Source organism: Saccopteryx leptura, chromosome 13 (assembly GCF_036850995.1).
Source record: "Saccopteryx leptura isolate mSacLep1 chromosome 13, mSacLep1_pri_phased_curated, whole genome shotgun sequence".
Lineage (NCBI taxonomy): Eukaryota > Metazoa > Chordata > Mammalia > Chiroptera > Emballonuridae > Saccopteryx > Saccopteryx leptura.
The window spans coordinates 31606280-31625490 of record NC_089515.1 but is presented as its reverse complement, the minus strand read 5'-3'; the positions used below and the strand labels follow the sequence as shown (position 1 = coordinate 31625490).

The following is a 19211-nucleotide window of genomic DNA, read 5'->3' as shown; positions in this document are numbered from 1 at the left end:
ATATATGAAGGCAGAGATTAAATAACTGAAATAATTAATGGTGCTAAAGAAACTGTTCCTATTTAGGGTTGAATTTCTTCTGCAGTAAGCCTATAGCTGAGGTCACCAAGGATACATTATGTGTCTACCCTATCTTTTCTGGCTCTCTGACTTCTGAAGATGGCCTTATATGACCAAACAAAGATACTCTTTTGGCACATGCTTCCAAGTTAATTGTTACTTTATATTATGTTTCAGCTGTAAAGATATAGCCTAAAGATTCATTCCGTAATGTGGATTTTATCAATTTTGCTTAAGCAAACATTTTGGTTAAGTTTTAATACTGTGCATCCTATGGAAAGAAAATATTTAATAAGTTACTATACTCAGGGTTTACAGAATACACTCAATAAGCACTATTCACTATGCAGCATCTATTAAGTTTTAGCTACTAGACTAAACTGAGATGACAAATATGAATATTTAGACTTTACCGTGAAGAAGCTTACTGTCTCTTAAAGGAGGCAGCAGACAAATATAAGGTGACAGAAAATGATTTGGCTTTAGGTGATGGATATACAACATATTTGACTATTCAGATGACGTTTGCCTGAAATTTGTGTATACTAATTGATCAATGGCACCCTGTTAAAATTAATTTTCTAAAAAACAAAAGCAAACAAACAACATTATGATACAAGTTAGAATATTCTGAGAAGAATTAGAAGATAAATGATATCCAGACGTTCTGTATTATCCTTAAGTGTAGAGGATGGGTAGGTATTATCTTGAAGTACCTGAAGTGGATAGCTTTTGCCATGTAACAAATATATAACCTGCATAATAGATGCAAATTCACACATTTATTTTTCTCTATTTTAGTGTATTAAGGAATGTAGATGCAAGAGGTGTTCCTGGAATTCCATGGCTCATTAATACAGAGAAGCTTTTTGAATGGGCAAATGAAGTCACAATTGACCCAAATAATCCAGAATATTCTGATTTAATAGAATTTATTATGGTAAGTTATGGCAAATATCATTTCTGGAAATATATTCTGTTTCCTAAGTTCTGTCCCCTTTACTCCTTCATAGTTTGCTGCACATTTTTCTAGGCGCTAGGAAGCATGTAAATGTTAACCCAAGGACAGACACAATTTATGGTATTATAAAGGCAATTAGAAGTTCAGCAACTGAAATAATTACTATTGAGACCTGATGGTTGGTACTCTGCCACTACTTAGCAACCTGCAGCACATTCTACAGGCTAACCTTCAGGCTAGCATCTGTTGTACATCTACTGACTGCCAGCCATGTTATTAAATGGTAGGGATATAAAGAAGACTTATAGACAGGTTCCTTCCCTTAAAGACTCCATTATCTATTCACTTCTCCCACTCTTCCTGATAGCCAACCAAACTACATATGAATAGATGTTCCCCAAACATGCTTTCTTCACTCTTTTATTCATGTCATTCCCTTTGCCCATAAGGCCACCCACTGAGGATATTTTACCCTGTAAACCTGGTAAACAGTTCTTTGGTAATCTCAGTTAAATATGTGCTCTTCTGGCCCTGGCCGGTTGGCTCAGTGGTAGAGCATCAGCCTGGCATGCAGGAGTCCCGGGTTCGATTCCCGGCTGGGGCACACAGGAGAAGCGCCCATCTGCTTCTCCACCCCTCCCCCTCTCCTTCCTCTCTGTCTCTCTCTTCCCTTCTCACAGCCAAGGCTCCATTGGAGCAAAGTTTGCACGGGCGCTGAGGATGGCTCTGTGGCCTCTGCCTCAGGCGCTAGGATGGCTCTGGTTGCAACAGAGCAACGCCCCAACCGGGCAGAGCATCGCCCCCTGGTGGGCATGCGGGTGGATCCTGGTCGAGTGCATGCGGGAGTCTGTCTGACTGCCTCCCCGTTTCCAACTTCAGAAAAATAAAAAAAAAAGAAAAGAAAAAAAATGTGCTCTTCTTTTTTTGCCCTCCTGTTAATTTTTTTTCTTTTTATAAATTTTTATGGTACTAATTTCATTCTGCTTTATGCTATAGTTACTTATTAATGTGTTTTATCCTTCCTTGTGGAACTACACCTAATAAATCTTTGTCTCCCTTATGGCAACTGACATTCTTCCTTGCATGCACCCAGTATTCCCATTTAATGAACAAAGCAGAGCTTAAATAGATTATTGCAATTAAGTTTTCCTAGATCAGAGCCTTCCAATTGATATGCTGAATTGGTTATAGGCATACAGAAATACTGATTCTCTCTCAAGTGTGTAACAAAATACAGTCCCATCTTTCAACCCAGTGTGCAATACAAATATCTTGAATGTATGATTTAAAAATTTTTTTGTTTGTTTTTAACATTTTTATTTTAAATTTCAGTTGACATACAATATTATATTAGTTTCCAATGTACAACCCTGTGATTAGACATTTATATAACTTACAAAGTGATCACCCCAATAAATCCAATATCCATCTGACACTATAGTTATTACAATATCTGACACCAATAGTTACTACAATATTATTAACCAGATTCCTTATGCTGTACTTTTCATCCCATGACTATTCTGTAATTACCAATTTGTACTTCTAAATCTCTTCACTTTTTCATCCATCCTCCCAATCCCCTTCCTCTCTGGTAACTGTCAAAATGTTCTCTGTATCTATGAGTCTGTTTCTGTTCTGCTTGTTCATTATTGTGATTTTTAAATTCCACATATAAGTCAAATTATCAGGCATCTCTCTTTCTCTGTCTGACTTAGTTTACTCAGCACAATACTGTCTAGGTCCCTCCATGTTGTTGCAGATGGCAAGATTTCATTCTTTTTATGGATGAATCATATTCCTTTGTATATGTGCACCACTTCTATCTATTTAAAAACAACTACTTTCCATTGAATTTGAGGAAGGGGGATGAGGAGGGAAGGGAGAGAGAGAGAGAGAAGCTTCAACTTGTTGTTCCACTTAATTGTTTCATTTAGTTGTGTACTCATTGGTTGCTTTTCATATATGCCCTGACTGGGGATCAAACCCACGATCTCAGCATGCGTGGACGATGCTCTGTCCACCGAGCACCCCGGCCAGGACCTATCCATTTATCTACTAATGGACACTTAGGTTGCTTCCATATCTTGGCTGTTATAAATAATGCTGCAGTAAACATATGGAGGTATATGTCTTTTTGATTTATAGTTTTAGATTTCTTCAGATAAATACCCTGAAGTGGAATTGCTGGGTCCTTCTTTGTCTGTTGTTGTATTCTGTTTTGAAATCTGTTGTAATTATTGCCACTCCAGCTTTTTTCATTATTATTTCTATTTTATGAAATACCTTTTTTTCATTCCTTTATGTTCAGTCTTTATTTAGCTTTTGATCTGAAGTGAATCTCTTGATGAAAGCATGTGTAAGGATCTTGTTTTGTCATACATTCAGCCACCGTATGTCTTTTGATTGGAGCATTTATTCCATTTGCATTTAAAGTAGTTGTTGATAGATATGTATTGCCATTTTATTATCAATTACTTTGTTCTGCAATACAAATATTTTAACTTTCTATATAACGCATGATCAGGGAAATGTTCAGAGGCCATGTATGCTGACTTCTGTATTATTTTTATTCTGATTCTCTTTACAAAATAATAGTTCCATTTCCTACTTATATGCCAACTCTTACATCTCATAGTTGAGAGAACAAAACAGTGTGTTTTTTAAATTAATTCTATTAGGGTAACATTGGCTACTAACATTATTAAGTTTCAGGTATACTGTTTTATAACACATCATCCAGATATTTCATTGTGTGCTCACCACCCACAGTCTAGTCCCTTATACCTATTCCTTCACCTTCTGTTCATTCCCATTCTCCTCTGGTAACCACCATGCTGTTGTCTGAGTCTATAAATTTGTTTTGTTTTTTTCATTTATTGAATCATATAGTTCTTGTCATTTTCTGTCTGATCTATTTCACTTATCATGAAACCATCCATGTTGTCACAAATGACAATATTTATCATTTTTTATGACTGAGTAGTATTTCATTGTATATATGTACCACTTCTTCATTTTATTAAATTTATGGTGGTGACATTAGTTAATTGGATCGTATAAGTTTCAAGCATGTACCATTTCTTTATTCAATCATCCATCGGAAGCAGAAGTTGTTTCAATTGGTGATGCACCAATTTAAATTCCCACCAGCAGCCTGACCTGTGGTGGCGCAGTGGGATAAAGCGTCGACCTGAAACGCTGAGGTTGCCGGTTCAAAACCTTGGGCTTGCCCGGTCAAGACACATATGGGAGTTGATGCTTCCTGCTCCTCCCCTTTCTCTCTCTCTCTCTCCCCACCCTCTAAAAATGAATAAATTCCCACCAGAAGCACAGGAGGGTTTTCTTTTCTCCATGTCTTCTCCAACACTTATTTCTTGTCATACTGATAACAGCCATTCTCATGGGTGTGAAGTGTTATCTCATTGTGGTTTTGATTTGCCTTTCCTTATAGCTAGTGAAGTTGAGCATCTTTTCATATATCTGTTGGCTGTCTGCACGTCTTCTTGGGAAAAGTGTCTGTTTGAATACTCTGCCCATTTTCAAATTCTATTTTTGTTTTTTTTGTTGTTGTTGTTGAGTTGTATGAGTTCTTTAAATATGTAGGATTTTAGCCCCTTATTGGAGGTATCATTTACAAATATCTCCTCTCATTCAGTTGGTTGCCTTTTTGTTTTGCTGGTGGTTCTTTTGCTGTGCAGAAGCTTTTTAGTTTGATGTAGTTTCATTTATTTAGTTTTGCTTTTATTTCTGTTGTCTTTGGGGTCAAGTTCACAAAAACTCTGAGACCAAGGTCCATAAATTTAGTACCTATGTGTTCTTCTATATATTTTATTGTTTAATGTCCTATATTAAAATCTTTAATCCATTTTGAGTTAATTTTTTGTGTATTGTGTCAGATAGCAGTCTACTTTCATTCTCTTCCATGTAGCTTTTTAATTTTTCCAACAAAATTTATTGAAAAAGGCTTTCCTTTCTCCATCTTTTAAATTTAAGTATAGTTGGTAAACAATATTGTATTAGTTTTAGGTATATAATATAGTGAATCAACATTTTTATACCTTAAAATGTGTTTTGAAATAATTTTTGTATTTAAAAAAATTAATATATTAAGACTACATTATTTGTTTACAGTACATGAAACATAAAAGGAAGGATATTCCAAAGTACTTTCGTCTTCAACAGTTGCAAGATGAATTTAACTTTGTTTCTGATGAGGAAATGAAAAAAAGTAAACGTTTCCAGCTACTGCAACTTAGAAATGCAGGTCAATTAGATGTTTTTCCTCTGCAACAAATGCCCCTTTTTGACAGTGAGATTCCAGATTCAGTCTTCCAGGTACTTGCTTTCTATTTGACTTATATGATAGGTTAATATTTTGCTGCTTTAAATCTGTCTTAATTTCTTTTTTTTAAAAACTGATAATCAGCAGATAGACCTCCCCAACCCCTTCTTTAGGCATTAAGAATATATAGATCTCCCAATTCCAGAAAGTCCTTGGCTTGACTTTGCAACTTAGTTGATGTCCAAGCAACCTATTTCATAGCTAAAATCCTTTAGGTATATTCTAAATTTATGTAAGTGCTGTATTTTGCTATTGTAAAATGTATCATCAATTTAAAATAAACTTTTGGAGATAAGAAACACGATCACATTAAATTTACACATTAAGTATAAATCACATCTCAATTTCAGGAACTTTAAAATGTGAGGAGGGGGGCATTAGCCTTTTATGTTTATGTGGGGATAGTGTGCTGGAACCTGCCATCACCAGTCGTGAGAGTCTAATGTGCACTTTCCTTTACAACTCCACCTTCAGTTACTTCATGTTGGTTGCTTTAAGTTTGTTGCTGGGGGAATATTTATACCATAAATCAGCAAATGTTACAAATTGGGGCTTTTTCTCTCACTTCCAGAAAACTGGTTGTTAAACATTTACTAGTACATTATTTGTCTTAAAATAGTGGATTGTAAGAGCTAGTTCTTATAAAAATAACCAACTGTAGTAATCATAGTACTTGAGCTTGCTAAGAGATAGTTAAAGAAAAAAGAAACTAGTGTTTCATCTCTGAAGAAATTCCTATACAGTAGAATCACCACTGTAGGGTAATGTCAGCCAACTTTGATAAAGATATTAGATTCTGATGAAGGATATTATGGTTTATTCATCTTCTGAGTCTGAAAGAGTGAATGTCTTATGCTAAAATGCTTTTTTAAAGTTTTTTGTTACTTTTTTTTTAAGAGGAGGGAGAGAGAGAGAGAAGAGGGGAGGAGCAGGAAGCATCAACACTCATATGTGCCTTGATCAGGCAAGCCCAGGGTTTCGAACTGGTGACCTCAGTGTTCCAAGTCGACACTTTATCCACTGAGCCACCACAGGTCAGGATAAAATGGGTTTAAATAAGGTTTGTTAATTTAACTTTGGAGAAATTTTATCAACTGATAAGAAAAAAACTGATAAACTGATATTCTAGACCGAAGGGAGAGTGCAGTAAGTTATTTGATATTAAAAATAGTAAAAGTTATTTTAAAAAAACTGTATATCTGTGCCTGTTATTTCTATTGTCATTCAGCCATCCTATAGCTTTGATGACCTAATTTAGAAGAGCCATAAACAAAACTATTCATTCAATTAAAACTCAATTTGTAGTAGAAGGACATTCATGATCTGAACCAAATGGATTGTTTGAGAAACAATTTTGGTGGCTCAGTGGTAACAGGGGAATACAAATTAATGCTAATTCAGTGAAAATGTAATGGCACCAGGAGTATATTTAATAAAACACGTGCAAGAACTAAATAGAGAAAATTGTAAAACATTTTGAATCATGTAAAAAAGAATGTGTATAAATGTTCACTGATAGAAAGACTCAACATCTTTTTTTCTTTTTCTTTTTTTGTATTTTTCTGAAGTTGGAAACGGGGAGGCAGTCAGACAGGCTCCCGCATGTGCCCGACCAGGATCCACCTGGCATGCCCACCAGGGGGCGATGCTCTGCCCACCTGGGGTGTCGCTCTGTTGCAACCAGAGCCATTCTAGCGCCTGAGACAGAGGCCACAGAGCCATCCTCAGCACCCGGGCCAACTCTGCTCCAATGGAGCCTTGGCTGCGGGAGGGGAAGAGAGAGACAGAGAGGAAGGAGAGGGGGAGGAGTGGAGAAGCAGATGGGCGCTTCTCCTGTGTGCCCTAGCCGGGAATTGAACCCGGGACTTCTGCACGCTAGGCCGACACTCTACCACTGAGCCAACCGGCCATGGCCGACTCAACATCTTAAGATGTCAGTTCTCCCCAAATTAATCTGTAAATGGAGTAAGGCAATTCCAAACTAGTAAAACAGAACATAGGGCCTTAGACAGACTTATTATTATGCATATGTAGAAACTAAATATTTGACACAGACATCTTTAAAAATCACTTGTAAAAGAATGGAAAATTCTTGGAATGATTCTGACATAATTTCTTATCCATGTAGAAAGAAATAAAATTAGATTCAGACCTATAAAAGAAATAAATACCATGTGTAATGAAAATTACATGTGAAAAACAAAACTTTTAATGAATCTTAATCTGGGGTAGAAAATTATTTCTTAAATGATACAAAATGTACAAATTATAGAGTGACATCAGAGAAATGATGGTATGAGAGATCTCCTTGGTCTCTCCCCTTGAATTTTCAACAATTTGAATAGCTGTGATTTAGAAAGGGATTCCCTGCTCAATGCACAAACACATATAAGAGGTCCACGCTGAAACATTTAACAGTGGGCAAGTGGGAGCTAACCAAGGAGGCAAGAAGGGATAAGAGCTCAAAGAAGCCACAGATGCATCCTTGTGGGGCTCAACCTGGAGAGGGGGATAGGAATTAGGTTGTGGATTGTACTCCCTTCAGCTGGGAGGAGCAAAGAGATTTAGTGAACATTCCTGCAGAAGTGAACAGTATGAGCTTTGGCTGAGCCCAGTTACCTGCGAAGGAATGAAGTGAAGAAGTGTGGTCATGGTTGCTGGAGACTGGCATTCCCAACAGAGAAAAAAAGCCACAGAGCTGGGCCACCCACAGTCTTCCCAGAGCTCACCTCCCATAACCTTTTGTGTGGTATTACAGAGCACATTATCTGCAAAACTCAAGAACTAGTACTACAGAAACACTTTTCCTGAGTGAAGGGTGCAGTCTGTGACAATTCCCAAGGTCAGGTGGAGATGCAGGGGATGCTATGGAGGACTCCTGGTATCCATTGCTGGAAGGTCAAAGCAACAAAGGAGGCAGCTGGGTTCTCCAGTTCACCCCATCCCCACACATTGAGGCTACATGGCTGGCAGTCTCTGGTTGCAAGGAGAAGCACTGGGATTTCATGGATTTGAAGCTCTATTACCCACCATGTTCAACCATGGGGTGGGTCCCCTGGGATCAGAATGACCGGATCATAGGGAGGTGTCCAGGGAATGCAGCCCATTTCCCACCACCTACAGTGATCTGAAAAGCCAGAGATATGCGAGAAAGCTAAAACACTTGTGATTCAGCACCACCTAGTAGAAAACAATAGAAAGACTTTTTCTTATGAACCTACTAGAAATGTGCCACTCATAATGCATGCCTAGATGGAGAAGGAATCTATAAAATACTATACATAATTGAGGTAATGAGGCAGTTAAGAAAAAAGGAGAAAAATCTCCAGAAAATCAAGTTAAAAACATTGAGATATGTGATTTATATGACAGAGAATTCAAGATTGCTGTTCTGAAAAATCACAATGAGATGCAAGAAAACACAGCTATGCAGTTTAATGAGCTCAGAGACCAAATCAATGAGTAAAACAAGTACTTTACTGAAGAGATTGTAACTTTAAAAAAAGAACCAAATAGATATTCTAGAGCTGAACTCAGAGATTTGGAATGAACTAGTGAGCATATGAATTACAGCTGACCAGATGGAGGAAAGAATTAATGATACTGAAGACAAAAATCTAGAAATGATGCTGAGGGAAGAAGAGACTTGAGCATAAAAATGAAAGAACACTACAAGAACTATCTGACTCCATCAGAAAGCAATATAAGAATAATAGGCATACGTGAAAAAGAAGATAGGGATAAGGGAATGCCTATTCAAACAAATAGTTGATGAGAACTTCCCAAACTTATGGAAAGAGATCCTCAAATCCAAGAAGCAAACAGGACACCTAATTATCTGAATACATAAGGCCTTCACCAAGGCACATTGTATTAAAACTGTCAAAAATTAATGACAAAATAAGAATTCCAAAGGCAGCTAGGGGAAAGAAGAAAGTAATCTAAAGGAAAGCCCATTAGATTATCAGTAAAAACACTACAAGCCTGAAGATAGGCGACCAAATATTCAAACTACTAAAAGAGAGAAATTACCAGTCAAGAACAATATACCCAATAAAGTTATCCTTTAGATATGAAGGAGAAATGTGGACTTTTTCTGATATACTAAAGCTGAGAGAATTATAACCAGAAGACCTCCATTGCAGGAAATATTCAAGGGGGGGCTATTCTACCTGAAACAAAGAACAAATGGTCACAAAATTACAAGTAAGATCACCAATAAACTTACAGCATAAACAAGGATAATTTGTGACAACAAAAACATAAAAGAGAAGGTAAAGGTCTGAATTTGCAAAGGACAGTGGAGATCATATGTATTCAAAAGAAAAAGGACTACTGTATATATGAAAGTTTCTTTTTCATAGTAACCACATACTCAAAAATACCCCCCAAACTGAGACACATAATTTAAAAAAAGAGGGAACAAAAGTATGGAACACAACTAAACAAGAACAACAGACAGAAACACAAAGGAAAAGAACAAATGGAGCCACAGAACTACCAGAAAACAAAGGATAAAATGGCTATAGAAAATCCTCATACATCAATAATTACCCTAAATTTAAGTAGATTGAATTCACTAATAAAAGCACAGAGTAGCAGACTGGATCAAAAACCAAAACCCAGATTCCAAGATGGTGACAGAGTAAGCAGACGTTCCAGTTATCACCTCCCAGGATGAAATTGGATTACAACTTAATTTAAGAACAATCATCTTGAAAAACTAACTATGGACTAAATGAAGAGGAGTCTATAACAAAAGATCACAGAAGAAGCCACATCGAGGCTGGTAGGAAGGGAGAAATGCAAAAAGGGCTGCCCACTCTCAGAAGCAAGTGGTGGCAGTAGGTTTGGAGGGATTCTTACTGTGGGGAAGTTTGCCTTGAGAGCTGTACCTAAGCCCCAGGATGGGCACCCCAGCCTAGAGCACCAGAGCCTAGAAGAGGCACCCACATAGCATTTGGCAGTGAAAAGGGCTGAGGTTTCAGTCTGCAAGAAAGAGACGAGCTTTCAGAGATGCAGGCTCTGTCCTAGGGGGCCAGCACAGAAAATCTCATTTACAGACACTTGCCTGGGGCTCTGTTGCAGAGAGGGCTGAGAGAATGAGTGCTGTGGGAAGAGAGTGTGAAGTTGGTGGCCCAGGGAGAGACACACTTGGGGATGGCCACTGAAACACCTGTGCTGAGTCATTTTCCAATACTTCAGTCACCATCTTTCTTGAGTGAAACAGCCTTGTGGCATCAGCCTGGGGGGAAGCAACTGCCCTACCATTGGGAATCTCTCCTGCCCCACTCTAAGGAGATTGGGCTGTTCTGAGAAGTAAGCCAGGAAGCAGGAGGCATGGCAGTGACTCAGTTTTCTGGTGTTGAGGTCGGAGCTTTTCCTACACTCTCCCAAGTCTAGGACTGGTGCTTCTGCCTCACTAGAGACTCAGTAGAAACTGTCCGGACTGCAGGTAGACCACACCTTTGGGTCTCAGAAGCCACACCCACCAGACTCCTGGAGGCCATACCCTACTGGGGTCTGTGAAAAAAAGTATGGACAGACTGACACCTGGGGCTGAGAGGCAGAGCCACACCCATCACCATTCCTAATTCCTGAATTTCCCCAGGCTCTAGACCAGGGGTCTCAAACTCGCTGCCTGCGGGCTGCATGCGGCCCGCCTAACAATTTTGTGTGGCCCGCAGACTAATCCACGAAGTTCAAAATATTTTGGATAAAATTAAGTAAGCCTAGGGGCCTACTTGTATTTTTCATTTCTCTAGCATCCTAGCTAGATATTAGCTTAGTTAACAGCAGTTGTGATGCAAACTACAGTTTCTGGTCGTTTTGTGACACTGAAAAGTGTTGCGTAACAGTTGTCTTTTGTAGACCTAGTGCGGCCCGCTGAACGGCTGTGATCTTGCTCTGCGGCCCACATGCTGAGTTGAGTTTGAGACCCCTGCTCTAGACTCTACCAGAGGTTTTATTACAGTAACCTAGCCCAATTAGCAGCCAGCAGTCAGAGGCTGCAACAGGCAGGGTCTCAGGGAACCTTGGCCTTTTGCTGACCTTCCCCTAGGTCAAGGAAATACAAACAAGTGGAAGCATATGTCATGTCTATGGAGAGGAAGAATTAACATTATTAAAATGTCTCTACTACTCAAAGCAATTTATAGAAGAAATAGATATGTTCCTAGAAATGTATGACCTACCTAGACTAAATCATGAAGAACTGAAAATCTAAGTAGACCAATTAATAGTGAGGAAATTGAAATAACCATAAAATATCTTCCAAAAAATAAAAGTCCAGGACCAGACGGATTTATTAGTGAATTCTATGTAAAATTTAAAATAAATTTGATATTTATTCTTCTCAAACTCTTCCAGAAATGGGAAGAAAAGGCAGTACATCCTAACCAGTGGTGGGATTCAGCCAGTTTGCATCAGTTCATCAGTACTGATACCCAAATTTTTGTTGAGTTTGGTGAACCAGTTGTTAAAATGGCACTTGTAATCAGGGTTCTTTCTAAGATGAGCACCCGGGCAGTCACCCAATGTGGTAATCACAAATTTACATTCCTTACTATTTTTTAACATTCATCTGTGCAACAGCATATTCTAAGTGCCTGTAGTAATGTTCATTCTGTCCATAGGTGAAAAGAATTGCAAGTGAAGACGTCAATCAAGAAGCAATATGGAAATATTTTAAATAACAGTTTTATTGTTTTTTGTCAGGAAATATTTTTATTAATATTTTTATTATACATTTTATTATACATTTTTATTAATATTTTAAAACTCTTTCTTATAATCTAGTTTTTTGTATCTCTTTTATTGTTCTTATTTAAGTATTAAATGCATGAAATAATAAACTACCTTTTGGTATATCATTCTTTTATACTTAAAATGGTCAGTAGGGCAGAGAAATAGTTGTTAAATTATTTGAATCCCACCACTGTTCCTAACACATCCAAAACCTGGCAAGGATAATGCAATAAAGAAGAAGAAGAGGCAAAGTGAGGTGTTGGGGGGAGAGGAGGAGGAGAAAGGAGAAGGAAGGAGGAAGAAAGAGAAAGAAGGAGGAAAAGGGATGATGAGGAAGAAGAAAAGAAAACTAATCTCTGGTGAATACAGATACAAAAATTCTAAACAAAATACTAGCAAATAAAATACAACAGTACGTTAAAAAATAATACATCACAGGCTCTGGCCGGTTGGTTCAGTGGTAGAGCGTCGGCCTGGCATGCAGGAGTCCCGAGTTTGATTCCCGGCCAGTGCACACAGGAGAGGCACCCATCTGCTTCTCCACCCCTCCCCCTCTCCTTCCTCTCTGTCTCTCTCTTCCCCTCCTGCAGCCAAGGCTCCATTGGAGCAAAGTTGGCCCGGGCACTGAGGATGGCTCTATGGCCTCTGCATCAGGTGCTGGAATGGCTCTGGTTGCAACAGAGCGGAGCCCCAGATGGGCAAAGCATCGCTCCCTGGTGGGCATGCGGGTGGATCCCGGTCGGGCGCATGCAGGAGTCTGTCTGACTGCCTCTCTGTTTCCAACCTCAGAAAAATACAAAAAAAAAAAAATCACAAGCAAGTGGAGTTTATCCAAGGGCACAAGGATGGTTCAAAATATGCAGATCAAGCAATGTAAGACACCATATTAATAAAATAAAGGATAAAAGTAATATGATCATATCAATAGATGCATCAAAAGCATTTGATAAGATTCAATATTCTCTGCATATAGTTGTAGAATTTGTTGAAATTTCAAGGGGAGAGATCAGGAGTATCTCTCATGCTGCCATTTCTCTGACCAGATTCAATATTTATTTATGGTTAAAATAGGTATAGAAGGAAAGTGTCTCAATATAATAAAGGCCATATATGATAAACCATCAGCCAATATCATAATGAATGGTGAAAAACTGAAAGCTCTTTCTCTAAAATCAGGAACAAGACAAGCTGCCCACTCTCTCCACTCTTATTCAACATAGTTCTGGAAGTTCCAGCCAGAGCAATCAGGCAAGAGAAAGGAATAAAAGGTACCCAAACTGGAAATGAAGAAGTGAAAGTGTCACTCTTCACAGACAACATGACTCTTTATATAGAAAACTCTAATTACTCCACCAAAAAACTATTAGAAACAATAAACAAATACAGTAAAGTTTCAGGATACAAAAGTCAATGTATAAAAGTCCACTGCATTTTTGTATACAAACAAATTTCAGAAAATAAAATTCTTTTTGCAATTGCAACAAAAGGAATTAAATACCTAGGAATAAACTTAACAAAGGATTTGAAGGCCCTGTATACTGAAAACTACAAAGCATTATTTTTAAAAAAATTGAAAAAGACACAATAAAATAAAACGTATGTTATGTTCATGCATTATAAGACTCAACATAGATATAATATCCATATTACCCAAGGCAATATACAGATTTAATGCAATCTCCATCAAATGAGATTTTAAAAATAAATAGAGCAAAAAATCATCATGTTTGTATGGAACCACAAAAGACCCCAAATAGCAAAAGCAATCATCAGAAAAAAGAATGAAGCTGGAGGTATCATCCTACCTGACTTCAAATAATACTACAGAGTTATGATAATCAAAACAGCATGATATTGACAGAAAAACAGATACACAGATTAGTGGAATAGAATTCAGAGCCCAGAAATTAAACCACATGTATATAGACAAGTACTTTATGACAAAGGAGCCAAAAACATACAATGGAGAAAAGAAAGCTCTTTAATAAATGATGCTGGGAAAATTGGTAAGCCACATGCCAAAAAAAAAAAAAAAAGAAACTAGACTACCATTTGTTCCTATGTGCAAAAATTAATTAAAAATGGCCCAAAGACCTAAATATAAGACCTGAAACAATAAATTACATAGAAGAAAACATAGGTACTAAACTCATGGACCTTGGTCTTAGAGAAGATTCTATGAATTTGACCCCAAAGGCAAGGGAAGTAAAGGCAAAAATAAATGAATGGTACCATATTAACTAAAAAACTCTGCACAGCGAAAGAAACCACCAACCAAACAAAAATAGCAACCAAATGAATGGAAAATATATTTGCAACCAACAGCTCCAACAAGGGGTTAATGTCCAAAAAATATAAAGAACTTATACAATTCAATACTAAACAAACAATCTAATTTAAAGATGGGCAGAAGACTTGAACAGATACTTTTTCCAAGATATACAAATGGCCAGCAGATATATTTTAAAAATTCTCAAGTTCACTTTAGCAGAGAAATGCAAATGAAAACTACAGTGAGATATTACCTCACACTTGTTAGAATGGCTATTATCAAAAGACAGGTAACAACAAGTGTTGGAGAGGTTATGAAGAAAAAGGAACCCTCATCCACTACTGCTGGGATTGTAAACGGTATAGTCACTATGAAAAATAGTATGGAGGTGTCTCAAAAAATTAAGAATAGAGTTACCATATGACCCATCAATCCCTCTCCTGGGTATCTACCCCAAAAATTTGAAAACATTTATTTGAAAAGATATATGTACTCCTTATTTATTGAAGCATTATTCACAGTGACCAAGACATGGAAATAATTGAAGTGTCCTTCAATAGATGACTGGATAAAGAAGTTGTGGCATATATACACAATGGAATACTACTCGGCCATAGAAAAGATGAAATGCTGCCATTTGTGACAACATGGATGGACTTTGAGAATATTGTGCTAAGCGAAATAAGTCAGTCAGAAAAAGCTAAGAACCATATGATTTCGCTCATATGTGAGATATAAAACTGAAACTCATAGACACAGACAACAGTATGGTGGTTACCAGAGGAAAGAGGAATGGAGAGAAATAAAGGGTAAAGAGGGTCAAATATATGGTGATGAAAGATGATTTGAAATGCAATTATAGATCATTAGAAAGCCCGGCGGTCATACGAAATGACTGCTGTTCTAGATATTATAAATTGTAATTAAAATGATTTGTGCAAAGGTGTCTGCTAATTCAAACTGAATTACCTAGGGCAGGCGGCGAGGATGCCCCTTTGCTTAGTGCCCCACGGGGTTTCCCCCTTCTACTTGCTTAATTGCTTAAAGTAGAGTGCAATGAAGGAAACCACTGGCGGTACATTTCTTAAGAGCCACCACTAGCTCAATAAATAAAGGTGATTTAAATAATAATGATGATTAGTCAATAATTTATTCAAGAGTAGTGGATAATTCTCAATTAGTGGAACTACAATGTTTCCATACTTGCAACATTGAGAAAATCCTTTCTTGCCACAGTCAAATCGATTAGTTTCTAACTTGAAGTTTAAGGACTGACAGTGTTCACATTTAATATTCATGTCACCAGAGGAATGCTCAAAAATTAAAGTTTCTCCGTTTGAAACTGTTTTAATCCTTTTTCCGTTTCGATCAGCATTACTCTTTCGTTTTTTTTTGCATTTCTCTCCTGCCTTTGTTCAAGGGACTCATTTTGTCGAGACAGGCTTTTTTGTCTTGCATCTGAGGCAAGCCTTGTTTCTCTATGCTCATCAGTCTCATTTTGCCAAGAAAGACGCATTTGCTCTGTGACTGAAGCAAGCCTTGTCTTTCTCTGCTCAGTGGTTTCTTTTTGTTGAGAAAGCCGTTTTTGTGCAGCTTTAGCTCCTTTTCTCTCCTCTTCAGTGCTGTATTTTCTAGGAGGCATTCTTTTTTTTTTTTTTTTAAATAAATTTTTATTAATGGTAATGGGATGACATTAATAAATCAGGGTACATATATTCAAAGAAAACATGTCTAGGTTACCTTGTCATTAAATTATGTTGCATACCCCTCGCCCAAAGTCAGATTGTCCTTCGCCACCCTCTATCTAGTTCTCTGTGCCCCTCCCCCTCCCCCTAACTCTCCCCCTGTCCTCCCTCCCCCCACCCCTGGTAACCACCACACACTTGTCCATGTCTCTTAGTCTCATTTTTATGTTCCACCAATGTATGGAATCATGTATTTCTTGTTTTTTTCTGATTTACTTATTTCACTCCTTATAATGTTATCAAGATCCCACCATTTTGCTGTAAATGATCTGATGTCATAATTTCTTATGGCTGAGTAGTATTCCATAGTGTATATGTGCCACATCTTCTTTATCCAGTCTTCTATAGAAGGGCTTTTTGGTTGTTTCCATGTCTTGGCCACTGTGAACAGTGCTGCAATGAACATGGGGCTACATGTGTCTTCACGTATCAATGTTTCTGAGGTTTTGGGGTATATACCCAGTAGAGGGATTGCTGGGTCATAAGGTAGTTCTATTTGCAGTTTTTTGAGGAACCACCATACTTTCCTCCATAATGGTTGTACTACTTTACAGTCCCACCAACAGTGAATGAGGGTTCCTTTTTCTCCACAGCCTCTCCAACATTTGCTATTACCCGTCTTGTTGATCATAGCTAATCTAACAGGGGTGAGGTGGTATCTCATTGTAGTTTTGATTTGCATTTCCCTAATAACTAATGAAGCAGAGCATCTTTTCATATATCTGTTGGCCATTTGTATCTCTTCCTGGGAGAAGTGTCTATTCATGTCTTCTTCCCATTTTTTTATTGGATTGTTTGTTTGTTTGTTGTTGAGTTTTATGAGTTCTTTGTAAATTTTGGAAATTAGGCCCTTATCTGAGCTGTTGTTTGAAAATATCATTTCCCATTTAGTTGGCTGTCTGTTTATTTTTATATCAGTTTCTCTTGCTGAGCAAAAACTTTTTATTCTGATGTAGTCCCATTCATTTATCTTTGCCTTCACTTCTCTTGCCATTGGAGTCAAGTTCATAAAATGTTCTTTAAAACCCAGGTCCATGAGTTTAGTACCTATGTCTTCTTCTATGTACTTTATTGTTTCAGGTCTTATATTTAGGTCTTTGATCCATTTTGAATTAATTTTAGTACACGGGGACAGGCTGTAGTCGAGTTTCATTCTTTTGCATGTGGCTTTCCAGTTTTCCCAACACCATTTGTTGAAGAGGCTTTCTTTTCTCCATTGTGTGTTGTTGGCCCCTTTATCAAAGATTATTTGACCATATATATGTGGTTTTATTTCTGGGCTTTCTATTCTGTTCCATTGGTCTGAGTGTCTATTTTTCTGCCAATACCATGCTGTTTTGATTATTGTGGCCCTATAATAGAGTTTAAAGTCAGGTATTGTAATGCCCCCAGTTTCATTCTTTTTCCTTAGGATTGTTTTGGCTATTCGGGGTTTTTTATAGTTCCATATAAATCTGATGATTTTTTGTTCCATTTCTTTAAAAAATCTCATAGGGATTTTGATGGGAATTGCATTAAATTTGTATATTGCTTTGGGTAATATGGCCATTTTGATTATATTTATTCTTCCTATCCAAGAAAAAGGAATATTTTTCCATCTCATTGTATCTTTTTCGATTTCCCTTAACAATGCTTTGTAATTTTCATTATATAGGTCCTTTACATTCTTTGTTATGTTTATTCCTAGGTATTTTATTTTTGTTGTTGCAATCGTGAAGGGGATTATTTTTTTGAGTTCGTTTTCTAATATTTCATTGTTGGCATAGAGAAAGGCTATGGACTTCTGTATGTTAATTTTGTATCCTGCGACCTTACTGTATTGGTTTATTGTTTCTAATAATCTTTTTGTGGAGTCCTTCGGGTTTTTGATGTATAGGATCATATCATCAGCAAAAAGTGATACCTTTACTTCTTCTTTTCCAATATGGATGCCTTTTATTTCTTTGTCTTGTCTGATTGCTCTGGCCAGAACTTCTAGCACCACGTTAAATAAGAGTGGAGAGAGTGGACAACCCTGTCTTGTTCCTGATTTAAGGTAGAAAGTCCTCAGTTTTATGCCATTTAAAATGATGTTGGCTGATGGTTTATCATATATGGCCTTTATCATGTTGAGATATTTTCCTTCTATACCCATTTTGTTGAGAGTCTTAAACATAAAATTGTGTTGTATTTTATCAAAAGCCTTTTCTGCATCTATTGATAAGATCATGTGGTTTTTGTTCTTTGTTTTGTTGATATGGTGTATTACGTTAACCGTTTTGCGTATGTTGAACCATCCTTGAGATTCTGGGATGAATCCCACTTGATCATGATGTATTATTTTTTTAATATGTTGTTGTATTCGGTTTGCCAGTATTTTGTTTAGAATTTTAGCATCTGTATTCATTAGAGATATTGGTCTGTAGTTTTCTTTCTTTGTGCCATCCTTGCCAGGTTTTGGTATGAAGGTTATGTTGGCCTCATAAAATGTGTTTGGAAGTATTGCTTCTTCTTCAATTTTTTGGAAGACTTTGAGTAGAATAGGAACCAAGTCTTCTTTGAATGTTTGATAGAATTCACTAGTATAACCGTCTGGGCCTGGACTTTTATTTTTGGGGAGGTTTTTAATAGTTTTTTCTATTTCCTCCCTGCTGATTGGTCTGTTTAGGCTTTCTGCTTCTTCATGACTCAGTCTAGGAAGGTTGTATTGTTCTAGGAATTTATCCATTTCTTCTAGATTGTTGTATTTGGTGGCATATAATTTTTCATAGTATTCTACAATAATTCTTTGTATATCTATGATGTCTGTGGTGATCTCTCCTCTTTCATTTTGGATTTTATTTATTTGAGTCCTGTGCCTTTTTTCCTTGGTGAGTCTTGCCAAGGGTTTGTCAATTTTGTTGATCTTTTCAAAGAACCAGCTCCTTGTTTTATTGATTTTTTCTATAGTTTTTCTGTTCTCTATTTCATTTATTTCTGCTCTGATTTTTATTATCTCCTTTCTTCGGCTGGTTTTGGGTTGTCTTTGTTCTTCTTTTTCTAGTTCCTTAAGGTGTGAAGTTAAGTGGTTTACTTCGGCTCTCTCTTGTTTGTTCATATAGG

General features: G+C 37.2%; 1 protein-coding gene across 1 annotated transcript in view; it reads left to right on the top strand.

The window, feature by feature from the left end:
* Window positions 1-19211, top strand: part of CC2D2B (coiled-coil and C2 domain containing 2B) — a 140470-nt gene that overhangs the window by 70939 nt on the left and 50320 nt on the right. Inside the window, exons 16-17 of the mRNA XM_066354598.1 lie at window positions 862-1000; window positions 5156-5359. Of these exons, the coding sequence (XP_066210695.1) occupies window positions 862-1000; window positions 5156-5359 (343 nt within the window). The remainder of the gene's footprint in view (window positions 1-861; window positions 1001-5155; window positions 5360-19211) is intronic.